Below are 26,595 nucleotides of genomic sequence, written 5' to 3'. Positions count from 1 at the left end.
CATAAAGAATGTTTTATGAAAATAAAAAACTAAAAAATTTATTTACAAATTGCAATAGTAAAAAACTACAAAAAGGTAATTTTTTATCCGAATAGAGAAATTGGAAAGAGTAAGTAAATTCGTAATATTTCAGAATTGTTTTCAAAATTAAATGGATACATGATGGAGTTTAATAAAGTACAGGTTTATACATATACATATGTAAAAATTTTTTAATATTTGAATATGAAGAGATATCTACAGTATATACTCTAGTCTATAGGCTAGTCTATAGGCTAGTCTATAGACTAGTAAATAGTGTAGTTAAAAAACAAGTCAAAAGTGCTGTTTCTAGTCTAATATGGTCTAGTATATAGTCTAGTCTTATTATCTATATATATATATATAATTCTTACGTTACTGACTCACCGACAGACTGACTCATCATCGCACAGCCTAAACGGTTGAAGCTAAACAGCGGAAATCTAGTCTATAAATAGGAGATTGGTCTCCCGCCAAAAAGATCCACTAAGACGGAATTTTTAGAAATTTGAATGTTTAAGGGGTAAAAAGGGTAAAACCGGGCAAATTCGGTAACTTCATATCTCCTTAACTAGAAAAGATACAAAAACAGTTTAAAGCTTATTGTCGTTCATATAAAAATTAAGCGGACAGGTGTCTAGTATTCTATAGTCTAGTATATCTAGTCCAGTCTATAGTCTGGTCTATAGTCTAGTCTGTAGTCTTGTCTGCATTCAAGTCTGTAGTCCAGTCTAGTGCATGATCTAGTTCATAGTCTAATCTATAGTCTAGTCTATAGTCTAGTCTATAGTCCAGTCTAGTCCATATTCTAGTCTATAGTCTAGTCTATTGTCTAGTCTATAGTCTAGCCTATAGTCTAGTCTATAGTCTAATCTATAGTCTAGTCTATAGTCTAGTCTATAGTCTAGTCTATAGTCTAATCTATAGTCTAATCTATAGTCTAGTCTATAGTCTAGTCTATAGTCTAGTCTATAGTCTAGTCTATAGTCTAGTCTATAGTCTAGTCTATAGTCTAGTCTATAGTCTAGTCCATAGTCTAGTCTATAGTCTAGTCTATAGTCTAGTCTATAGTCTAGTCTATAGTCTAGTCTATAGTCTAGTCTATAGTCTAGTCTAGTCTAGTCTCTAGTCTAGTCTATAGTCTAGTCTATAGTCTAGTCTATAGTCTAGTCTATAGTCTAGTCTAAGTCTAGTCTATAGTCTAGTCTATAGTCTAGTCTATAGTCTAGTCTATAGTCTAGTCTATAGTCTAGTCTATAGTCTAGTCTATAGTCTAGTCTATAGTCTAGTCTATAGTCTAGACTATAGTCTAATCTATAGTCTAGTCTATAGTCTAGTCTATAGTCTAGTCTATAGTCTAGTCTATAGTCTAGTCTATAGTCTAGTCTATAGTCTAGTCTAGTCTATAGTCTACTCTATAGTCTAGTCTATAGTCTAGTCTATAGCCTAGTCTATAGTCTAGTCTATAGTATAGTCTATAGTCTAGTCTACAGTCTAGTCTATAGTCTAGTCTATAGTCTAGTCTATAGTCTAGTCTATAGTCTAGTCTATAGTCTAGTCTATAGTCTAGTCTATAGTCTAGTCTATAGTCTAGTCTATAGTCTAGTCTATAGTCTAGTCTAGTCTAGTCTATAGTCTAGTCTATAGTCTAGTCTATAGTCTAGTCTATAGTCTAGTCCATAGTCTAGTCTATAGTCTAGTCTATAGTCTAGTCTATAGTCTAGTCTATAGTCTAGTCTATAGTCTAGTCTATAGTCTAGTCTATAGTCTAGTCTATAGTCTAGTCTATAGTCTAGTCTATAGTCTAGTCTATAGTCTAGTCTATAGTCTAGTCTATAGTCTAGTCTATATTCTAGTCTATAGTCTAGTCTATAGTCTAGTCTATAGTCTAGTCTATAGTCTAGTCTATAGTCTAGTCTATAGTCTAGTCTATAGTCTAGTCTATAGTCTGGTCTATAGTCTAGTTTATAGTCTAGTCTATAGTCTAGTCTATAGTCTAGTCTATAGTCTAGTCTATAGTCTAGTCTATAGTCTAGTCTATAGTCTAGTCTATAGTCTAGTCTTTAGTCTAGTCTATAGTCTAGTCTATAGTGTAGTCTCTAGTCTAGTCTATAGTCTAGTCTATAGTCTAGTCTATAGTCTAGTCTATAGTCTAGTCTAGTCTATAGTCTAGTCTATAGTCTAGTGTATAGGCTAGTGTATAGTCTAGTCTATAATTTAGTCTATAGTCTAGTTTACTTTTTACTTAGTCTTTACTTTAAATTATAATCTTATCTAGAGTTTGAAGTATGGACCGGTCTATAGTCTGGACTAAAGTCCATAGTGATATTAGAAATGTCAAGCTCTCGCCCCTCGTACTTTACATATTTTTAAATAAAACATGAAGTATTGAATTGAGCATTAATTAAAATTAATTTATTTTTCTTTTCAGATTTCAATTCTTTACTAAAGTAAAATTTTTCCGAATCCCAAATAAACTAATGATCGCTGACCAATTCAAAACTTCCTTCTTTAGCATATCACCCCGGATCTAAAAAAAATACCCAAGAAAACTAAAACTTCTTACACAACAACAAGTGCATGTCTACGAAAATCGAGAGAGGGAGTATAAAAAGTCAATGTCGATGACGACATTTTTGACTTTAAAGCTGCTCTTTATGCTGCTTCTCTTAACGCTTATACACACTATTAAGGCAGAGAGCCTAAAAAATAAACCAAATTTATTTATCAAACAAAATGTAAAAAGTCTCAAAAACAATAAAACGGATAGTCTTCATAAATCGGTTAATTTAGGAAATATAACAGATGTCGTTTACAAATCATCACTACCAAAACCAACAGAAAATGTTGCTAAACTCCGAATACAAACAATGGAAAAGAAAGAGAAAATAACGGACAGTGGGTTGAAAGCCAATAGTAAATTAATGAAACGTTTAAAACGTCAACATTTATCAACTTCCGGCTCAACGGCTATGACTTCTTCAACGTACGATTTAACAGCCTTAAATCATCATCAATTAAGTTTACCCTCTGTGCCGTTGCCTCCACCACCGCCCTTTCCTAATACCAATTTCAATCTCTCGCCATTTGGTTCAGCTGGTGGTGTTGGTGCTGTTGGTAAATCAATGAATGCTTTTGCATTTCAAAACCAAAATCATCACCATCAAACACCTTCATCTTTGTCGTGTGGTGGCATTTTAAAGGCACGACATGGTGTCATACAGACACCCAATTTTCCACATAAATTCACCACCCCCATTGAATGTGTTTGGATTATTGATGCCTCCGAACTGATGCCACATTCTGGTCACAACATATCGATTGTTGTATATTTGACCCAATTGTACGTTTTGGGTGGCCTTAAATTCACTGAATACATGTACTATTCGGACGATTACAAAGTGCCCGCTCATCGTGTCTTCACACTCACCGAAGACGATGTCACGCAGGTGGCGTGGGTACAATTCAATTCACAATATTTGGAGATACGTTTTCGCATGTCATCGTTGGATGGCACACATTTGCGTGCCTTGGATCGTTTGTTGGATGTTTATGGTTTCAATATGACATACGAGGTGGAACCGGTCAAGGAATATCAATGCAATACGTTGCAGTGTCGATTTTTGGGTCATTGTTATGCAAAAGCGGATTTTAGGTGAGTTATTGGATTTTCTATTTGTTGATCGAATGTTTTTGTTTTTAATTTTATGTAGAACTATGATGGGTTTATGTATGTTGAGCGAATGATTAAATTTTAAAATCATAATTTCTTTAACTAGTTCTTGTTTAAAAAGCTGTTAAGAAAGCTTTGCTACGTAACTTTTAATAAGAAAGCTCTTACCAACAAAGCATTTGCGTAAGTAAATAAGCTTTTGCAGAGAAATCTCTTGTCAAGTCTTTTCTTTTGAAACATTTAGTTAGTTAGCTTTTAAGAAAAAATCTTTTAGAAAAAATGCTTCAATGAAGCTTTTAAGAAAGCATATTGTAAAAAGACATTGAAAATATTTTTCGAAAAAAAGCTTTTTTAAAAGTGAAAGCTTTTATGAAAGCATATAGACAAATTTTAGCAAAATATTTATGAAAATTTTTACAAAAATTAATTTAGAAAGCTTTTAAAAAAGTTCTTGAAAGGTTTTAAATGAATGCGTAGACATTTTTCTTTAATCTTTAAAAGAGCTTTCTTAAAAGCTGCTATCTAACTTTTAAAAAACATTTTGTAAAAAGTCTTTGAGAATATTTTTCGAATTAAACTTTACGAAAAATGTTTTATGAATTCATTTAGAAGAATAGATTTTAAGGAAACTCTTAGAGCTTTCAAGAAACACTTTTAATAAAATATCTTTAAAATAAGCATTTTTATAAAAGCTTTTCGAACAAATATTTTAACGTAAACTTTTTAAAAAATTCTTAAAGAGAGAAATATTTTAAGATTTTATTCAAGAATGCTTTTAATAGAAAAAAGCTTTAAAAATATTAAAAAAAAAAATAAACTTTAGTGAAAAAATTTAAAGAAATAAATATTTTAACGCTTTGTTTAAGAAAGCTTTTTTATAAAATGTTTTTAAGATATTTTTATATTTTTTTTCTAAAACGTTTAATGTTTTTAAGAGAGCTTTTAAAGAAATAGCTACGACAACCCGTTTTAGATAGAAAATACATTATATGACGGAAAGCTTTTTGGTTAAAGCTTTAAATAAAGCTTTAGGGAACAATTTTAAGGAAAAAATGTTAGACGTTTTTCTTACAAAATCTTAAAAAATAATTTCTTAATGTTTTAAACACTTTTTTTCAAAAATTGTCCAAAAAAGCTTTTCTCATTGAAAAAGAAAAATAAGTTTAATGAAAGATTTTAGGAGAAATTTTGTAGGAAAATCCTTTAGGAAAGCTATTTGGATAATGCATTTTAAAAAGCTTTCTCTAAAAACGTTTGCCTTATAGATTTTAAAAAAGCTCTAATAGAAATCTGTTAGAAAAAAATATTACTAAAACTTTTAAGAAAAGTTTTAAGGAAAAGCTTTTAAGAACAGTTTTTAGGAAAAGCTATTTAGAAAAAAGCTTTTAAGAAAAGCTTTTAATAAAAGCTTTTAGGAAAAGTTTTTAGAAAAAGCTTTTAATAAAGGTTTTAGTAAATTCATTTAATAAAAGTTTATGGAAAAAGCTTTAAGAAAAGTTTATAGGAAAAGCTTTTAAGAAAAGTTTATAGGAAAATCTTTAAAGAAAAGTTTTTAAGAAAAGCCTTTAAGGAAAGTTCTTAGAAAAATCTTTTTGGAATAGTCTTTAAACTTTCAGGGATATATTTTAAGAAAGCTTTTTTGAAAAACTTAGAAAAAGCTTTTAGTAGGAAAGGTCTTTAAAAAGGCTCTTAGAAACGCCTTTGAGAAAGCATTTACGAAAAACCTTTAGGAAAGCTTTTTAAGACAGAAAGCTTTTAAGAAAAGCTTTAAAGAAAGCTTAAAAAAGGATTTTAAATGAAGCATTTAAGTAAGCTTTTATAAAAGCATTCAGGGAAAGCTTTTTGGAAAATCTTTAAAGAAAGATTTTAAACGAAGCATTTAAGTAAGCTTTTAAAAAAGCATTCAGGAAAAGCTCTTTGGAAAACTTTAAATAAAGCTTTTAGGAAAAGCTTTTTGGTAAACTTTTAATAAAGCTTTTTGGAAAACTTTTAATAAAACTTTTTGGAAAAGCTTTTTGTGAAACTTTTAATGAAGCTTTTTGTAAAACTTTTAATAAAACTTTTTGGAAAGATTTTAGGAAAAGATTTAAAGAAAGCCTTAAGGAAAGCTTTAATAAAGATTTTAGACAAATTATGTAAGCTTTTAAAAAAGTTCTTAGGAAAGCTCTTCATAAAACATTTTGGGAAAAGCTTTTAAGGAATTATCCAATTGTCTCTGCACTTGTTTATTTTGTATTTAAATTGTTTCCAAAAAAAAGTTTATTGTTTTGTTTTTCTGTTTTATTGGCAGATTTTACTGGTTTATTAGTCATTCGGTTTCTTTTGTCTTCCGGTCAATGGGCTTTTTGTTTATTTGTTTTTTTTTTTTTATTTCATTCTATTATTTTCAATTTAATGGCAGTTTGTTATTTACTGTCGCTATTGATGCTTTTCTAGTGGTTGTTTGTTTTGAACTAAGTTCAAGCAAATTTAAATATTTATGGTCAAAAGACGTAAATATTGACAAAAGTTTTTATTGGCAAAAACTTGAAAAGTTTAACAAAGTTTAAATTTAAACTTTAAGGTTAAGGTCTGCTTTGTTAAGGTTTTTTTATAACTCATACGCCTAAGGCAAATTTTTAAGAATTATTTGCTTTGAGTTTTTTTCTGCGAAAATTTTAATCTCTTAATATGCTTATGAATTCTTTAGACATTTTTCACTCCATTTTCTTTTATCAAAACTGTAAATCATATTCAAACATGTTGCGGTCTGTAACACTTTGATATGTTGCCAAAAACCATTAAAGAAACTCTTTTTCATTTCCGGTTTAAGAAACATGGCAAAACCTTCAAAACCCAAACCTTTATGGAATGTTAAACAAGTTGATAAACAAAATCATGACATTTTTGAAATATAAAAAAAGCTTTATAAAGTACACATTTGCATACCTTTTCCACACCTTTTTCCTTTTTCATGATAAAAGGTGACAATTTCCTTTAAACCAACTCCTCCGGTAATATATTAAGAAGAATAATATGGGATTTTTGCCCTAAATATTTCGAAGACTAATAGTTTGAGATTAGCAGCTCTTTTATTGTGGTAGTGTTTGACATAAATTCTTTATAAAAAGTATATAAAATATTAAGAAATATAAGAAAAAAGATATATTAACGGCTTGCTTTGAAATATTAACCATAATTAATATCACTCATACGTCGTGAGGTATTTTTCTTTATTTTTTTGTTTTTTTAAAGATTTTCTTAAGAAAAGTTAAAATTTTTAACAGCAAAAAGTTGACAAAATTTGCAAAGATTATATAAAAAAATATCAATATAAAAAATTTTAAAGAAATATATTTAAAAACAACAAAAAAAGCTTGAGTTCTCTTAACCACAGCAAAAATATTCTTTAAAATTCTTCCCAAAAAACTGAACTTGCTTAAATTTATCTTAACATTAAACTATTTCTTCTCTATACTTCTTGCTAACTACGTTTTAATTACAAAAATTTTAGACCCAAAGAAAAGTTTAAGTAAATATTTACCTCGAACTCTTGTCTTGAACTAACTAGCAAAAAAAAAAGATCCTTTTAACTTTCCCAACATATTAGTGTCATATAAGTTTTTTTTTTCTTTACTGTCTTTATATCTTTTCTTTTATATATTTTCACCTTAATTCAAACAAATGTTTGGTAATTTTAGACCCTTTTTCAACATTTTATTTTCTTTATTTTGTCTTTTCGCAAGTAAAATAACTTAAACATGTGACACATGTACAACACTTTGAAACTTCTTTTTTTATATTAATTCAAATATTTTACACCCTCACATACACATACATACTTATGTGTTTACTTTTCTGCCTAAGACAATAAAAGTAAATGACAAATAAACAAATAGACAAAGAATTTTTACCCTCCCCCACCCCTTTAACACAAAACAAAAGCAACAACTATAAAAACCTCAAAAATACCACCACACTTCTGCAAATATTCACCTGTTAATACAAATGAAACTCTTTAACATTTTTACGTCACCATAAAAAAGGATATGTGTGTATGTATGTGTGTGTAAAAAAGTTAATTTGTATAAGACTAAATAACGGATTGTAGGGGTAAATATTTAAAGGTGTTTTGTAAATGTGTTCCATTTATTCAAATTTATTAGCCGTGATGAGCAACTAAGGTAGAAAAATGTCTACAATTTTACATTTTTCTACACTATTCAAAAGTAAATAGTATTTTCTCATAGCTTATACAATAGTCAAAACTATAACTAGAATAATCTAAGTTGTGTCTATAGTTTAGTCTTATAGGTCTATAGTCTAAGTCTATAGTCTAGTCTAGTCTAGTCTTAGTCTAGTCATAGTCTAGTCTATAGTCTAGTCTATAGTCTAGTCTATAGTCTAGTCTAGTCTAGTCTATAGTCTAGTCTATAGTCTAGTCTATAGTCTAGTCTATAGTCTAGTCTATAGTCTAGTCTATAGTCTAGTCTATAGTCTAGTCTATAGTCTAGTCTATAGTCTAGTCTATAGTCTAGTCTATAGTCTAGTCTATAGTCTAGTCTATAGTCTAGTCTATAGTCTAGTCTATAGTATAGTCTATAGTCTAGTCTATAGTCTAGTCAATAGTCTAGTCTATAGTCTAGTCTATAGTCTAGTCTATAGTCTAGTCTATAGTCTAGTCTATAGTCTAGTCTCTAGTCTAGTCTATAGTCTAGTCTATAGTCTAGTCTATAGTCTAGTCTATAGTCTAGTCTATAGTCTAGTCTATAGTCTAGTCTATAGTCTAGTCTATAGTCTAGTCTATAGTCTAGTCTATAGTCTAGTCTATAGTCTAGTCTATAGTCTAGTCTATAGTCTAGTCTATAGTCTAGTTTATAGTCTTGTCTATAGTCTAGTCTATAGTATAGTCTATAGTCTAGTCTATAGTCTAGACTATAGTCTAGTCTATAGTCTAGTCTATAGTCTAGTCTATAGTCTAGTCTATAGTCTAGTCTATAGTCTAGTCTATAGTCTAGTCTGTAGTCTAGTCTATAGTCTAGTCTATAGTCTAGTCTATAGTCTAGTCTATAGTCTAGTCTATAGTCTAGTCTATAGTCTAGTCTATGGTCTAGTCGATAGTCTAGTCTATGTCTAGTCTATATCTAGTCTATAGTCTAGTCTATAGTCTAGTCTATAGTCTAGTCTATGGTCTAGTCTATAGTCTAGTCTATAGTCTAGTCTATAGTCTAGTCTATAGTCTAGTCTATAGTCTAGTCTATAGTCTAGTCTATAGTCTAGTCTATAGTCTAGTCTATAGTCTAGTCTATAGTCTAGTCTATAGTCGTCTATAGTCTAGTCTATAGTCTAGTCTATAGTCTAGTCTATGTCTAGTCTATAGTCTAGTCTATGGTCTAGTCTATAGTCTAGTCTATAGTCTAGTCTATAGTCTAGTCTATAGTCTAGTCTATAGTCTAGTCTATAGTCTAGTCTATAGTCTAGTCTATCTATAGTCTAGTCTATAGTCTAGTCTATAGTCTAGTCTATAGTCTAGTCTATAGTCTAGTCTATAGTCTAGTCTAGTCTAGTCTATAGTCTAGTCTATAGTCTAGTCTATAGTCTAGTCTATAGTCTAGTCTATAGTCTAGTCTATAGTCTAGTCTATAGTCTAGATAGTCTAGTCTATAGTCTAGTCTATAGTCTAGTCTATAGTCTAGTCTATAGTCTAGTCTATAGTCTAGTCTATAGTCTAGTCTATAGTCTAGTCTATAGTCTAGTCTATAGTCTAGTCTATAGTCTAGTCTATAGTCTAGTCTATAGTCTAGTCTATAGTCTAGTCTATAGTCTAGTCTATAGTCTAGTCTATAGTCTAGTCTAGTCTATATCGTCTAGTCTATATTCTAGTCTATAGTCTAGTCTATAGTCTTAGTCTATCGTCTAGTCTAATAGTCTAGTTCTATAGTCTAGTCTATAGTCTAGTCTATAGTCTAGTCTATTAGTCTAGTTCTATAATCTAGTCTATAGGTCTAGTCTATAGGTCTAGTCTATAGTCTAGTCTATAGTCTAGTCTTAGTAGTCTATAGTCTAGTCTATAGTCTCGTCTATAGGTCTAGTCTATTAGTCTAGTCTATAGTCTAGTTCTCTAGTCTTAGTCTATAGTCTAGTTCTATAGTCTAGTCTATAGTCTAGTCTATAGCTTAGCTCTAGTCTAGTCTATAGTCTAGTTCTCAGTCTAGTCTATATCTAGTCTATAGTCTAGTCTATAGTCTAGTCTATAGTCTCTTCTATAGTCTAGTCTATAGGTCTAGTCTATAGTTCTAGTCTATAGGTCTAGTCTATAGTCTAGTCTATAGTCTAGTCCTATAGTCTAGTCTAGTCTAGTCATAGTCTCGTCTATAGTCTAGTCTATAGTCTAGTCTATAGTCTCGTCTATAGTCTAGTCTATAGTCTAGTCTATTAGTCTAGTCTATAGTTAGTCTATAGTCTAGTCTATAGTCTAGTCTATAGTCTAGTCTATAGTCTAGTCTATAAGTCTGTCTATAGTCTGTCTTAGTCTAGTCTATTAGTCTAGTCTATAGTCTAGTCTAGTCTAGTCTATAGTCTAGTCTATAGTCTAGTCTAAGTCTAGTCTATAGTCTAGTCTATAGTCTAGTCTATAGTCTAGTCTATAGTCTAGTCTATAGTCTAGTCTATAGTCTAGTCTATAGTCTCGTCTATAGTCTAGTCTACAGTCTAGTCTATAGTCTAGTCTATAGTCTAGTCTATAGTCTAGTCTATAGTCTAGTCTATAGTCTTGTCTATAGTCTAGTCTAAGTTCTAGTCTATAGTCTAGTCTATAGTCTAGTATATAATGTAGTCTATAGTCTAGTCTATAGTGTAGTCTATAGTGTAGTCTATAGTCTAGTCTATAGTCTAGTCTATAGTCTAGTATATAGTCTAGTCTATAGTCTAGTCTATAGTCTAGTCTATAGTCTAGTCTATAGTCTAGTCTGTTGTCTAGTCAATAGTCTAGTCAATAATCTAGTCGATGGTCTAGTCTACGTTCTAGTCTATAGTCTAGTCTATATTCTAGTCTATAGTATAGTCAATAGTCCAGTCTATAGACTAGTATATAGTCCAGTCTATAGTACAGTCTATAGTCTGGTATATAGTCTGCTTTATATTGTAGTCTATAGTCTAGTAGATCCTATAATCTAGTCTACGTCTAGTCTGTGGATTTGTCTCGTCTATTCTACAGTCATTCTATAGTCTATTGTAAAGTCTAGCCTATAGTCTTGTCTAAAGTCCTGTCTAAAGTCTTTTCTATAGTCTAGTATGTAATCTAGTCTATTGTTTAGTCTATAGTATAGTAAATAGTCTAGTCTATAGACTAGTATATAGTCTAGACTATAGTTTAGTTTGTAGTTTAGTCTAGTATATAGTATAGTCTGGTTTATGTTATAGTCTGTAGTCTAGCCTAAAGTTTAGTCTATAGTCTTGTCTAAAGACTATTCTATAGTCTAGTATGTAGTCTAGTCTACAGTCGAGTTTATAGTCTAGTCTGAGCTATATACTATGCTATAGTTATAGTCTTGTCTAGTTTTGTTCTTAATATAGTCTATAGTCTAGTCTATAATCTAGACCATAGTCTAGTCTATAGTCTAGTCTATAGTCCAGTCTATAGTCTAGTCTATAGTCTAGTCTATTGTCTAGTCTATAGACTAGACTATAAACTAGACTATAGACTTTAAAATTTACCTTTTAAAACAGTAACAAATTTCAATTATTTTGAAAATATTATTTCTCTTCACTGCATTGTTATTGCATCGACAGTATTTGAAAACAACTCGACGGGTTAAACAATACAATCATCAAATGCTTTTATATATTATTTGCAAAAAGTTTATTTTTAAAGTATTTCATTTCAATATTTTCACTTTGGTATGTCTATCGGGGCAAAGGGATGCTGCTGACATACCCCGTTAACATTCACACATACCAACGACCTTACACATGTTAGTCGAAAATAACAGGAACAGAGATCAAAGGGATCATGCCCAGCAATGTTTACTGAATGTTATATAGATTTCAGGAAAGTAATAAAAATATAACAAAACAATATGAGTTGAGGAATTTTATAGTAGTTTGTGAGTTTTTACATAAATATTTTTTGTCTATTTCACAGAGAGTGTGTGTGTGTGTGAGGTTGTTGTTTACAACACAGTATGAGTTGTTTTTTTTATGTAAATATGCTCTTTGCATTGTATTGTTATTAAAATATTTTTGTGAATTCAAATACTTTACTAAGGATTTCTTGTTAAATAAAGTTTTCAAATTAGAATTGCTGTGTTTTTAAATTTTAAATATCGTTTTTAACAGGTTTTACACATACCAATTGCATTAGTTTTCATATTTAAAACATCTACAGCATACCTTAAGGTGTTATTAAATACAAAATTTTAAAGCATACATTCATATACAAATTAAACTCATTTAACAAATAATAGACTGCTTTATACATTTTTCATAGAATTTGTTTTAAAATTTTCGATTCTTTTAACAAGTTGTAAAACTTTTGTTGAAAATAAACCATTCAAGTTAATTGTTTTTTCTTATATTATATAATTTATTACAGCATAAAGTTTCTACAAGAATCCTTAAAGATGCTGTAATTATAGCAATAAAGTCATTTTTAAGTTGTTTTTTAATTTTTCTCAGACACAATTTATGACTTTAAGAAAAATTAAATGAAATTAATAAAAGCTGTAAAACAAAATTTTTGATCTATTGTTTAATATAGCAACTAAACTTTAAACAAAATCAGCAAACATTTTTAAATTGTATTTAAAAAATCTGTTTTTCAGTTTTATTTAGAAAGATATTAAACTAAACTCTATATTTATCCACTTTTATTTAATTATCAATACTTTAGTAATTAATTCAAACGTTTCCAATGGACAAAAAAATTCAAAAAGTTTAACGGTTTATCTTTTTATCTGTTCATTTATTAGCTAGATACTTTTTATGGTTTTCATTTCCTGTTTTTATGACCAGCATTTTAATTTTTTATGCTGTGTTAAAACTTTGCATATTTTTAATACCATTAAATAGTTTTTATTTTTCAACCAAAAAAAAAAAAAAATTTTTATGGTTGAAATGAAAATAATTGAAAATAGATTTCTAATCAAGCCATCATCTCGTAAAGTGGACACTAAAATGGGACAAATAAAAAAGTATCACTTAGTTAAAGAAAATGTAAGAGGAAATTGAATTTATATCAAATAAAAACAAAATAAATCAATGACTGTGAAATGTATTATATAATAGTCAAGACTAAACTATAAATAAGACTATAGACTAGACTATAGACAAGACAATAGATTATAATATGGACTAGACTCGAAGATAAACTATACTTTAAAGTAGACTATAGATTAGGCTATAGACTAGACTATAGACTAGACTATTGAATAGATTATAGAATAGATTATATACTAGACTATAGACTAGACTATAGACTAGACTATAGACTAGACTATAAACTAAACTATAGAGTAGACTATAGAGTAGAATATAGACTAGACTATAGACCAGACTAGACTCTAGACTAGACTATAGACCAGACTAGACTCTAGACTAGACTATAGACTAGACCATAGACTATAAACAAGACCATAGAATAGACTATAGACTAGACTAGACTAAAAACTTGACTATAAATAGACTATAAGCAAGACTATTAACTAGACTGCAAACTAGACTAAAGCCTATAATATATACTAGACTATAGACTAGACTATAGACTATACTATAGACTACACTATAGACTACACTATAGACTACACTATAGACTACACTATAGACTAGACTGCGGATTAGACTGTAGACTAGACTAAACTATAGACTAGACTAGAGACTAGACTATAGAACAGAATAAAGACTACACGATAAACTAGGACTATACTATAGACTAGACTATAGACTAGACTCTTGACTAGACTATAGACTAGACTATAGACTAGACTATAGACTAGACTATAGACTAGACTATAGACTAGTCTATAGACTAGACTAGACTATAGACTAGACTATAGACTAGACTATAGACTAGACTATAGACTAGACTATAGACTAGACTATAGACTAGACTATAGACTAGACTATAGACTAGACTATAGACTAGACTATAGACTAGACTATAGACTAGACTATAGACTAGACTATAGACTAGACTATAGACTAGACTATAGACTAGACTATAGACTAGACTATAGACTAGACTATAGACTAGACTATAGACTAGACTATAGACTAGACTATAGACTAGACTATAGACTAGACTATAGACTAGACTATAGACTAGACTATAGACTAGACTATAGACTAGACTATAGACTAGACTATAGACTAGACTATAGACTAGACTATAGACTAGACTATAGACTAGACTATAGACTAGACTATAGACTAGACTATAGACTAGACTATAGACTAGACTATAGACTAGACTATAGACTAGACTATAGACTAGACTATAGACTAGACTATAGACTAGACTATAGACTAGACTATAGACTAGACTATAGACTAGACTATAGACTAGACTATAGACTAGACTATAGACTAGACTAGACTATAGACTAGACTATAGACTAGACTAGACTAGACTATAGACTAGACTATAGACTAGACAATAGACCAGACTAGACTCTAGACTAGACCATAGACTATAAACAAGACCATAGAATAGACTATAGACTAGACTAGACTAGACTAAAAACTTGACTATAAATAGACTATAAGCAAGACTATTAACTAGACTGCAAACTAGACTAAAGCCTATAATATATACTAGACTATAGACTAGACTATAGACTATACTATAGACTACACTATAGACTACACTATAGACTACACTATAGACTAGACTGCGGATTAGACTGTAGACTACACTAAACTATAGACTAGACTAGAGACTAGACTATAGAACAGAATAAAGACTACACGATAAACTAGACTATATACTATAGACTAGACTATAGACTAGACTCTTGACTAGACTATAGACTAGACTATAGACTAGACTATAGACTAGACTATAGACTAGACTATAGACTAGTCTATAGACTAGACTATAGACTAGTCTATAGACTAGTCTATAGACTAGACTATAGACTAGACTATAGACTAGACTATGAGACTATAGACTAGACTATAGACTAGACTATAGAGCTTAGACTACTTAGACTAGACTATAGACTAGACTATAGACTAGACTATAGACTAGACTATAGACTAGACTATAGACTAGACTATAGACTAGACTATAGACTAGACTATAGACTAGACTATAGACTAGACTATAGACTAGACTATAGACTAGACTATAGACTAGACTATAGACTAGACTATAGACTAGACTATAGACTAGACTATAGACTAGACTATAGACTAGACTATAGACTACTATAGACTAGACTATAGACTAGACTATAGACTAGACTATAGACTAGACTATAGACTAGACTATAGACTAGACTATAGACTAGACTATAGACTAGACTATAGACTAGACTATAGACTAGACTATAGACTAGACTATAGACTAGACTATAGACTAGACTATAGACTAGACTATAGACTAGACTATAGACTAGACTATAGACTAGACTATAGACTAGACTATAGACTAGACTATAGACTAGACTATAGACTAGACTATAGACTAGACTATAGACTAGACTATAGACTAGACTATAGACTAGACTATAGACTAGACTATACTAGACTATAGACTAGACTATAGACTATATAGACTAGACTATAGACTATACTATAGACTAGACTATAGACTATACTATAGACTAGACTATAGACTAGACTATAGACTAGACTATAGACTAGACTATAGACTAGACTATAGACTAGACTATAGACTAGACTATAGACTAGACTATAGACTAGACTATAGACTAGACTATAGACTAGACTATAGACTAGACTATAGACTAGACTATAGACTAGACTATAGACTAGACTAGACTATACTATAGACTAGACTATAGACTAGACTATAGACTAGACTATAGACTAGACTATAGACTAGACTATAGACTAGACTATAGACTAGACTATAGACTAGACTATAGACTAGACTATAGACTAGACTATAGACTAGACTATAGACTAGACTATAGACTAGACTATAGACTAGACTATAGACTAGACTATAGACTAGACTATAGACTAGACTATAGACTAGACTATAGACTAGACTATAGACTAGACTATAGACTAGACTATAGACTAGACTATAGACTAGACTATAGACTAGACTATAGACTAGACTATAGACTAGACTATAGACTAGACTATAGACTAGACTATAGACTAGACTATAGACTAGACTATAGACTAGACTATAGACTAGACTATAGACTAGACTATAGACTAGACTATAGACTAGACTATAGACCGACATAGAACTAGACTATAGACTAGACTATAGACTAGACTATAGACTAGACTATAGACTAGACTATAGACTAGACTATAGACTAGACTATAGACTAGACTATAGACTAGACTATAGACTAGACTATAGACTAGACTATAGACTAGACTATAGACTAGACTATAGACTAGACTATAGACTAGACTATAGACTAGACTATAGACTAGACTATAGACTATACTATAGACTAGACTATAGACTAGACTATAGACTAGACTATAGACTAGACTATAGACTAGACTATAGACTAGACTATAGACTAGACTATAGACTAGACTATAGGACTAGACTATAGACTAGACTATAGACTAGACTATCGACCTAGACTATAGACTAGACTATAGACTAGACTATAGACTAGACTATAGACTAGACTATAGACTAGACTATAGACTAGACTATAGACTAGACTATAGACTAGACTATAGACTATAGACTAGACTATAGACTAGACTATAGACTAGACTATAGACTAGACTAGAGATTAGACTAGAGATTAGACTATAGTCTAAACTATAGACTAGACTATAGACTAGAATATAAATTATACTACGAGTACAGTCAACCGTCTAGTCTCAGATATACTTATTTGTTTAATGTCTCTTCCTACAGACCCTTCTTGTAGGAAGTTTTTCTTTCCTTTAGTATTACAGTCCAACTTATTTTTAATATTTTTATGTGGTAATTAACTTTTTCCTATCTTTTGCTAACTTTTACACACATAAATCATATTAACTTTATTTTTTGGCCTATAAATCTGCCCAGAATCTACAAAGTTCTTAAAACATGTTATACGTTGTCACATCATCATCATCATCGTGAGCCACAACAGCAGCAGCAGTTTGCACGTTAAGTTTATACTAGTTCTTCAAAACCTTCAACATATTTACTCTTAAAAAAATGAAATTAAATTTTTATCTTGTATCAAACACTCAATTCAACTGCAAAATTAAATGTTATAGGCAGTAAAATATTTTGTTATGAAAATGATAAAATAACATAAAATTTTAACTAGAATCTGTTAAAATAACGTTAAGAAAAACTTTAAGAATCATTTGCCACTCCTGATTACATGTGTGATTACAGTGAACAAGGACAATGGAAATGCTAGGGGCTAGTGGTGAAGTTTAGCTGGCTTTGGTCGCTCTTAAAGAGCAGTTAGCGAGGGAGTGTGTGCGTGTGGTGGTACATAAAAATGAAACTACAACTTAATGGAATTTTATTTATAGGCTTCAACTACAACAATTTATTACTTTTCGCCCGAGTGAGTTGTTTTTCATTTTCAGGATTCTTTTAGTAACTGGGTCTTGATTTTCTTTTTTGTATTTTTTTTCGGAAAGTTCTTTTGTTAACGTAAAATTGATTGTGTAGTTTTAAGTCCTTATTTTGATTGCTTTTAAATGCCATTTTTGTTGTTTTTTTTCTTCAACACTTGGTTTTTTTATGTATTTCTTTTTTGCAAATATTAAACTGGTCTCTTTTCCTTTATAGTTATTATGGCTGTTTAATAAAGAAAAGTTTTTATTAAATTTTTGTTTAAAAATATAAACGAAATCTTTCACTGGCTAACTTAACAAATTGTTGCAGTTGTAGTTAATTTTGTCTCGTTTTCATTTGACCGAAAATTCCATTTTATTAAACATAAATTTTTATTAGACTCGTCCAGCCCGCCCTTGTGGTCGTTTCTAATGTTAGTCTGGTCTAATTTTTTTCTTAAGAATTTGTTAGTTTTTTATTGCATTTTGTTTGTAAAGTTAAAAAACCTTTAGCTTTTTAGAGTGAGAACAGATTTTTAATTGAATTAAACATTTATTTCATGCTTGATGGAACAGAAATAATTTTATGAAATTTATTAAAACAAAATTAAGTTTTTCATAAGAATTGTATTTAATTTATATTGATTTGAAAACCTTTGGAGAGAGTTAAATGTTTAAATAATGATCAAATCAAAAAAGTAATGAAAATTTCTTATGTCTGTTAGTCTTATATATAGAAACTAGACTATGAACTAGACTATAGACTATACTAGACTATAGACTAGACTATAGAATAGAATATAGACTAAACTATAGACCAGGCTATAGACTAGATTATAGACTAGACTATAGAATAGACTAGACTATAGACTAGACTATAGACTAGACTATAGACTAGACTATAGACTAGACTATAGACTAGACTATAGACTAGACTATAGACTAGACTATAGACTAGACTATAGACTAGACTATAGACTAGACTATAGACTAGACTATAGACTAGACTATAGACTAGACTATAGACTAGACTATAGACTAGACTATAGACTAGACTATAGACTAGACTATAGACTAGACTATAGACTAGACTATAGACTAGAATATAGACTAGATTATAGACTAGACCATAGACTAGACTATAGACTAGACTAAGGACTAAACTATAGACTAGACTATAGACTAGACTAAAGACTAGACCATAGACTAGACTATAGAATAGACTATAGACTAAGACTATACTATAGACTAGACTATAGACTAGACTATAGACTAGACTATAGACTAGACTATAGACTAGACTATAGACTAGACTATAGACTAGACTATAGACTAGACTATAGACTAGACTATAGACTAGACTATAGACTAGACTATAGACTAGACTATAGACTAGACTATAGACTAGACTATAGACTAGACTATAGACTAGACTATAGACTAGACTATAGACTAGACTATAGACTAGACTATAGACTAGACTATAGACTAGACTATAGACTAGACTATAGACTAGACTATAGACTAGACTATAGACTAGACTATAGACTAGACTATAGACTAGACTATAGACTAGACTATAGACTAGACTATAGACTAGACTATAGACTAGATTATAGACTAGACTATAGACTAGACTATAGACTAGACTATAGACTAGCCTATAGACTAGACTATAGACTAGACTATAGACTAGACTATAGACTAGACTATAGACTAGACTATAGACTAGACTATAGACTATAGACTAGACTATAGACTAGACTATAGACTAGACTATAGACTAGACTATAGACTAGACTATAGACTAGACTATAGACTAGACTATAGACTAGACTATAGACTAGACTATAGACTAGACTATAGACTAGACTATAGACTAGACTATAGACTAGACTATAGACTAGACTATAGACTAGACTATAGACTAGACTATAGACTAGACTATAGACTAGACTATAGACTAGACTATAGACTAGACTATAGACTAGACTATAGACTAGACTATAGACTAGACTATAGACTAGACTATAGACTAGACTATAGACTAGACTATAGACTAGACTATAGACTAGACTATAGACTAGACTATAGACTAGACTATAGACTAACTAGACTACTATAGACTAGACTATAGACTAGACTATAGACTAGACTATAGACTAGACTATAGACTAGACTATAGACTAGACTATAGACTAGACTATAGACTAGACTATAGACTAGACTATAGACTAGACTATAGACTAGACTATAGACTAGACTATAGACTAGACTATAGACTAGACTATAGACTAGACTATAGACTAGACTATAGACTAGACTATAGACTAGACTATAGACTAGACTATAGACTAGACTATAGACTAGACTATAGACTAGACTATAGACTAGACTATAGACTAGACTATAGACTAGACTATAGACTAGACTATAGACTAGACTATAGACTAGACTATAGACTAGACTATAGACTAGACTATAGACTAGACTATAGACTAGACTATAGACTAGACTATAGACTAGACTATAGACTAGACTAGACTATAGACTAGACTAGACTATAGACTAGACTATAGACTAGACTAGACTATAGACTAGACTATACACTAGACTAGACTATAGACTAGACTAGACTAGACTATAGACTAAACTATAGACTAGACTATAGACTTTGGCTAGACTACATACTGTGCTCTAGACTAGACTGTGACTAGTGTACATATCAAGCTCTTCTAGGGTATCATTTTTAAAAGGTCGTCTTCTGGTTTAAGCTCTGCTAGATCTGTGTGGAAATGATGGTTAATGCATTGGTGATGTGGAAGTTTTCAGAGACTGCAGGTGCTGGAGGTGCTGCATTTTGTTGTTACATTTTCTGTTAAAAAATCTTTTGTTTCTTATTTAATAGTTAAAACAATAAAAAAGTAAAATATTCATAAAATAAAGAGAAAAACAAATTAATTGCTGTGCGTGTTGCGGTTGTCATATTTGGCAATAGAATGACAGTAACTAAAAGAGGAGCAAATTACTGCGAGCATAACGAAAACTACAGGCAAAAGCTTCAGGGACATTTTTTGCGTAATTATTTTTTAAATATTTTATAAAAAACAAATGTACCTAAAAGGCAGACAAAAAGTAGTATCAGCAAAGAAAGATTAATATTGCAATAGATTTATCGAAGCGTATGAGTGTTATTAATTCAAGGGAAATTTTTAAAACTCATACGTCTTTTTTTGCTATCTTAATATTTTTTTTAATATTTTTATTTTAGCTCATAGTTCTATTTTCCTTATGATTTTATAATACTTTAGAACATATTTTCAATAATTTTAAGTCCTTTTGCCAATATTTACATTTTATCGTATTTTTCTTTATATTTCTATCCTTCTATGTCAAATTTTTTGAATTATCTAAAGTAAGAAGTTTATCTTTTTAAAGTAATGTCTACATTTTTTATAACCTTCTTTATTCATCATTTAAAACTGGCATTACTGTCGCTGTCATTCGGTCAAAAGCCTCTTTGGCTTTTTGTCAAAAATTAATTTCTTTTTACAAATCATGCAAAAAGTTATACAATTTCAAGTACTTTTTAAGTTTAAATAGAATTTGGAATCATTTTTTGGGGCATAAAGGTTTGGCAAATAAATAATGGTAGATAAAAGCCTTTTTGTATGAAGTTTTTGGCATTTGAGGTCAAATTTCTAAATAGGGACTAATAAAGTAGACTTTCTAAGTTCGCACCTAAAAAGCTCTAGTATGTCTAAAGAGACTCTAGTCTGATTAGAAAGTTTATATTCGGTGTGAAAAAGTTTAGTCTGGAGATAGTCTAGACTTCTCTGGTCTCTCTAAAAAACTTTAGAATCTAGAGTCTCTAAAGAGAATCTAGTATATATGTATAGTCCTAGTTAAGACTCTCTAGTATATATGCAGGGAGATCAGATTCTCTATAGAGGGTCTCTAGATAGAGTATAGTATCTCTACAGGGAGTCCAGCTTCTCTACATGGAGTTTAGTAGAGGTTGATTTTTATCTCTGAAAGAATATTGTAACACTAAACCGCATCAAGTCTCTTTAAAGAGAGAGAGTCTCATATATCTACAAGGAATTTAGTTCTCTAAACTTCTTTTTATTGAGTCTTCAAAGACTCTAGTAAGTTTAGACGGACTCTAGACTGATTAGGGTGTTTCCATTCGGGCTGAAAAAGTCTAGTCTGAGGACAGATAATCTAAACTTGTCTGATCTCTTTAAAAAAAAGTTAGAGATTAAAGTCTCTTAAGAGAATCTAGTTTCTCTAGACCTCGTGTAGACTCTCTAGTATATGTGCAGGGAGTCCAGATGCCTTACTGTCTAGTGTCCTAGGTACCTAGAGTCTCGAGATAAAATCTCCAAAGAGAGTCTATTAACTCTACGGAAAGTTCAGCTTCTCAACATGGAGTTTAGTCCCTATAAACCGGATCTAATATCTTTCAAGCGAGAGAGTATCTCATATCTCTACCAGGAATTTTGTCTATTTAATCATCCAAGATAGAGAGTGACTTCTTTAAAGAGAGTATCATTCAAGAGAGAGTCTAGTATGTTAAATAGTCTAGCATCTGTAGATAGTTTTTACAGTCTACGATCTCACTAAATAGAGTCCGATATCTATAGAGAGATTCTACTCTTTACGACCTCAGTATCTCTAGATAGAGTCCGATATCTCTAAAGAGATTCTGGTATATGTGGAGGAAGTTGCTGTCTCTAGATTGATTCTAGCCTGTAAAAGAAGAGGGCTCAGTGTATCTAGAAAGATCTAGAGATAACCAAGTGTGTCCAAAGAAAGCATTTTGATAGAATTATGTATCTAGAGAAAGTCTAATATATCTGAAGAAGGCGTAACATATCTAGAGATAATTAAATCTATTATGAAGATAGAGAGAGAGAGTGGATTCTCTAAAGGGATTCTAGTAATGCAACAAACAGAGTGGTATCTCTAGAGAGAATGACTGGTATCCCTAGAATGATCTCTAGGCTTATTTAGAAAGAGATTCTAAAGAGTTACTCTATAAAGAGAGAGAGGGTGAGAGAGACTGAGAGAGAGTTAACTTTGTCTGCTGGAGTATCTAGAGGAAGTATGTCTTAACAGTCATTGTAGAGATAAAATAGTTTCCCTAGATAGGCTATAGTCTCAATAGGGAAAGTCTAACTTATCTTGAGAGAGCCCAGTCTTTCTGTCTCTAGATCAAGCTTATTAAAAAGAGAGCCTATGTCTTAGCAGTCATTGTAGAGATAAAATAGTTTCCCTATATAGGCTACAGTCTCAATAGAGAAAGTCTAAGTTATCTTGAGAGAGCCTAGCCTTTCTGTCTCTAGATCAAGCTTATTAAAAAGAGAGCCTACTCTATTAAGAGATGTAATATGTTTAGTGTGAGCCTTGATTCCTTAGTGAGAGCATAGTCTTCTTAGTAAATGTTTAGAATCGTTTGTGAAAGTTTAGTCTATCTCTAGAGAGTCGAGAACATCTAGAGTAAGTTTAGTCCTATTATTACCCCATTAATTTTAAACATTTCATTTGAACTCTCATCAACTTTGCTGACAGTTAATAAAACTTTTTTTTTAAGATTTTCTTAACTTTTATTAGATCTTTTTTAAACAGTAATTTATATAGAATAGAATTTAAAACATGTTTTATGAAAATTATTTATGAAATATTTACTTTATTTGATTTCAAAAGTAAAAGAAAGAAATGACACAGGCCACAAGGACAGGAAAAGTAATGTGGTTGACAGTAATGGCCATACTTGGCACTAGTTTCCTTTCAAAAAGTCTGATTAAAAGTATAGTTTTTTTGGGGCTTAAATTGACAAAAACAAAAATTTTAGAGATTTTTTGAAGAAAAAAGTTTAAAGCAATTAATAAGTTTTACACTTTTTCTATTCCCTTAATAACATTTTATGGTATTTACCATAGCGTTTAAAGTTTAAGCCAAAAGAAAAACTTATTAGTTCGATAAACATAACACCATTCCTATATACATACCCACAAGGAAATACAAGACAGACAGACGGACGGACGGAAAGACAGACAAATTAATTCCTTTGACTTTTCTTTAAAAGCAACAACTTTGGTGACAATGAAACGTGTGAAAGAAATATCTTTAAATTATTTTTGTCTTAAGGTGTTTTGTCAGGTGTTAAAAGTAAATTATGATAAATTGTTGTAAAAACCATGGAAATTACAAAGAAAATGTTTGTTTGAACAGCAAAAGTTTGAAAAGTTTTTCCGGGAGGAGATTTTCTTTATTGAGCTAATTAGAGGTTTAAATTAGAATTTTGTTTGTTTATTTATTTCTAACATTTGTGGTTTGTGAATTTTTAATTAAAATTGTTTATTTTTATTTAAATTTTCATTACAGCTCGTATTATTGTTCCTGTTTTCCTGGCTTCAGTGGCATGGATTGTGGTCGTGGTCCTCTATGTGAAGATCCGCATACGAATATTTGTCAAAATGGCGGCACTTGCAAGTAAGTGAAAAACAATTGTTTACTTTCACTTTATTTCAAACATCATTCTGCATAATTTATACCAATTAATATAACGCTTTTTTACTTAAATCAAAAATTATGCTTACAATTTCATGCCATTTAATTTCATAAATAACCAAACCAAAAAATCGTGCCTAAAAACGACCCCCATACAGCAAATAAACTAAAAAGTTACTTAGTATGCCCAACATCCACCTGCTGTTAACACTAACAGCAACTGATATCTTAACAATATAAAAAAAATTACCACATCTACTTACTTTCTAAAAAAAATACTTACATATTTTGCCAACATAAGCAAAATTTAAGGCTCAGAAAAACAATACTCTTAGGTCCAAGGCAAAAGGATATACATATAATTTGATTTGTTTGAATAATAAATGAAATTATTCGCTTTTACACATCGCATAAACACATATAAAAAGGACAATGTTTCAGTCTCCTTAACTGGAAATCCTACCACACACTTTTCGACAATTCCAAAATATAAAAGTGTCATATAACCTATAAAATAATGTCAAATCATTGAAGAATATAAGCTTAACGAAAAAAGAAAAGATGACAATGATAAAAGCAAAAGTTAACAGTTGCGAAAGTAAATTTCAAAAAGCACACAATATCCATCTTTTAATAAAGTACTTATGTAAAGTTAAAAAGTTATAATGTTATAAAAGTTATAAAAGTTATAAAGTTATAAAGTTATAAAGTTAATAAAGTTATAACGTTATAAAGTTATAAAGTTATAAAGTTATAAATTTAAAAAGTTATAAAGTTATAAAGTTACTCCCGTTCCTCGCCGTTTTGTTCTGTTATAAGTTCTGTTATGTGAACTAAACTAGCTGAACTAGAACTGAACTAGAACTGAACTAGAACTGAACTAGAACTGAACTAGAACTGAACTAGAACTGAACTAGAACTGAACTAGAACTGAACTAGAACTGAACTAGAACTGAACTAGAACTGAACTAGAACTGAACTAGAACTGAACTAGAACTGAACTAGAACTGAACTAGAACTGAACTAGAACTGAACTAGAACTGAACTAGAACTGAACTAGAACTGAACTAGAACTGAACTAGAACTGAACTAGAACTGAACTAGAACTGAACTAGAACTGAACTAGAACTGAACTAGAACTGAACTAGAACTGAACTAGAACTGAACTAGAACTGAACTAGAACTGAACTAGAACTGAACTAGAACTGAACTAGAACTGAACTAGAACTGAACTAGAACTGAACTAGAACTGAACTAGAACTGAACTAGAACTGAACTAGAACTGAACTAGAACTGAACTAGAACTGAACTAGAACTGAACTAGAACTGAACTAGAACTGAACTAGAACTGAACTAGAGCTGAGGTAGAGCAGAACCAGTACATAACTTAAATTGAACTGGATTTGAACTACAACTAAAGTGTTTTCAAAAGTACGTTTTTGGTTATACATCCCAAACTTTTCCCACTATTTGCTACCAACATAGTTGCACACGTTTGTAATATTTCTGCTTACTCTAATAAAACTTTCTATTCCTGCTTACCTCACAAATTATGAGTTGTTTTACTTAAAGTATGTGAGTTTAGCAAATATACCTTTGGGAATTTTTGCAATTTACTAAAGGTTTTATTTAGTTTGCTAACCAAATGATGGTAGAGGGGAGAGTTAAGAAAATATTCTTGTCATAACCATTGATACCCTTATAAAATTATATTTGGAAAATCTTAAAAACAAGATAAATATCGATGTGTTTAAGAGTCTCGAAACGTGTGTGTTTTCGATATTTTTTTCTCTGTTTAACAAGTGATACGGGTTTATTAAAATGAGCCTATAAATAGCAGTTTACCTAAGAAGAGGCTTGTTGTTGGTAAGAGGCTAAGATATTTGATAAGTTTGTAGAAATTGACAGTTGAGAGGTTTTTCTTTTTAAGTTAAAATAGTTTTAGAGAAATTTATGTTAAATATGGATGTAAAAGTCTTAAAAGTTTGTTAATTTGTAATAAAAAAAAGAGTTTGTTCGAAAAATTATAGTTTTAGGGAAATTAATTACTTTATGCAGTGAATTGGAAATTTCTTAGAAAAACCAATAAACTTTAAAACAACAATTAAGTTTTCATTAAATTATATTTTGTTAAAAGTTTATGTAAAAAGTACTTTTAAACATTTTTATAAATTGTTATATTTTTATCCTGAATTTTCGAAACGAAATCAAGTTTTGCTATCATACGTATAATTATTATGGAATAATGCGAAATTAATCATACGTCAGAGTGGACATCAAAGGGTTTTTAATTAAAAAAAATTTAAACTTTTGTAATAATTTTGACTACAATTATAGGCTTCATTTTCATTTTTATTAATTAAAACTATTATAAATAGCCAGCTCTTAGGGAAAGCTTTTAATTTTTAATGTCTTGTTCCATATCTGGGTCACAGCACTCAGTTGAAATGTTAACCACTACTCATTCACACACACTCACACACTATCACGCATACATATTATGTCAACTATTTTAATTATTAAAACAAAAATTAACAAACAATCAATTAATTGTAATTCTTTTATTCTCTTTTCGCCTTAATGCAGACACATTGGAGATGCTGCCATCACTTGCCACTGTCCGGTTGGTTATAAAGGCACCAAATGTGAAATTCCCGATATCAGTGAAATAACAATGG

At 30.4% G+C, this 26,595-nt stretch overlaps 1 protein-coding gene across 1 annotated transcript; it reads left to right on the top strand.

Annotated features, from left to right (window-relative positions):
* Positions 1-41: 41 nt before the first annotated feature.
* On the top strand, positions 42-26,595 carry LOC119610901 (the record flags this gene model as incomplete). The annotated part of the gene is made up of 4 exons (XM_037966313.1): positions 42-75; positions 2,453-3,676; positions 23,792-23,899; positions 26,504-26,595. Coding segments are annotated over exons 2-4 (1,237 nt in total), but the record flags the coding sequence as incomplete, so codon positions are not given.

Source organism: Lucilia sericata, unplaced genomic scaffold (assembly GCF_015586225.1).
Source record: "Lucilia sericata isolate MDLA Ls3-8-SP2 unplaced genomic scaffold, ASM1558622v1 Contig001306F_arrow, whole genome shotgun sequence".
Classification (NCBI taxonomy): Eukaryota; Metazoa; Arthropoda; class Insecta; order Diptera; family Calliphoridae; genus Lucilia; species Lucilia sericata.
This window is presented reverse-complemented; position numbering and strand designations above follow the sequence as displayed.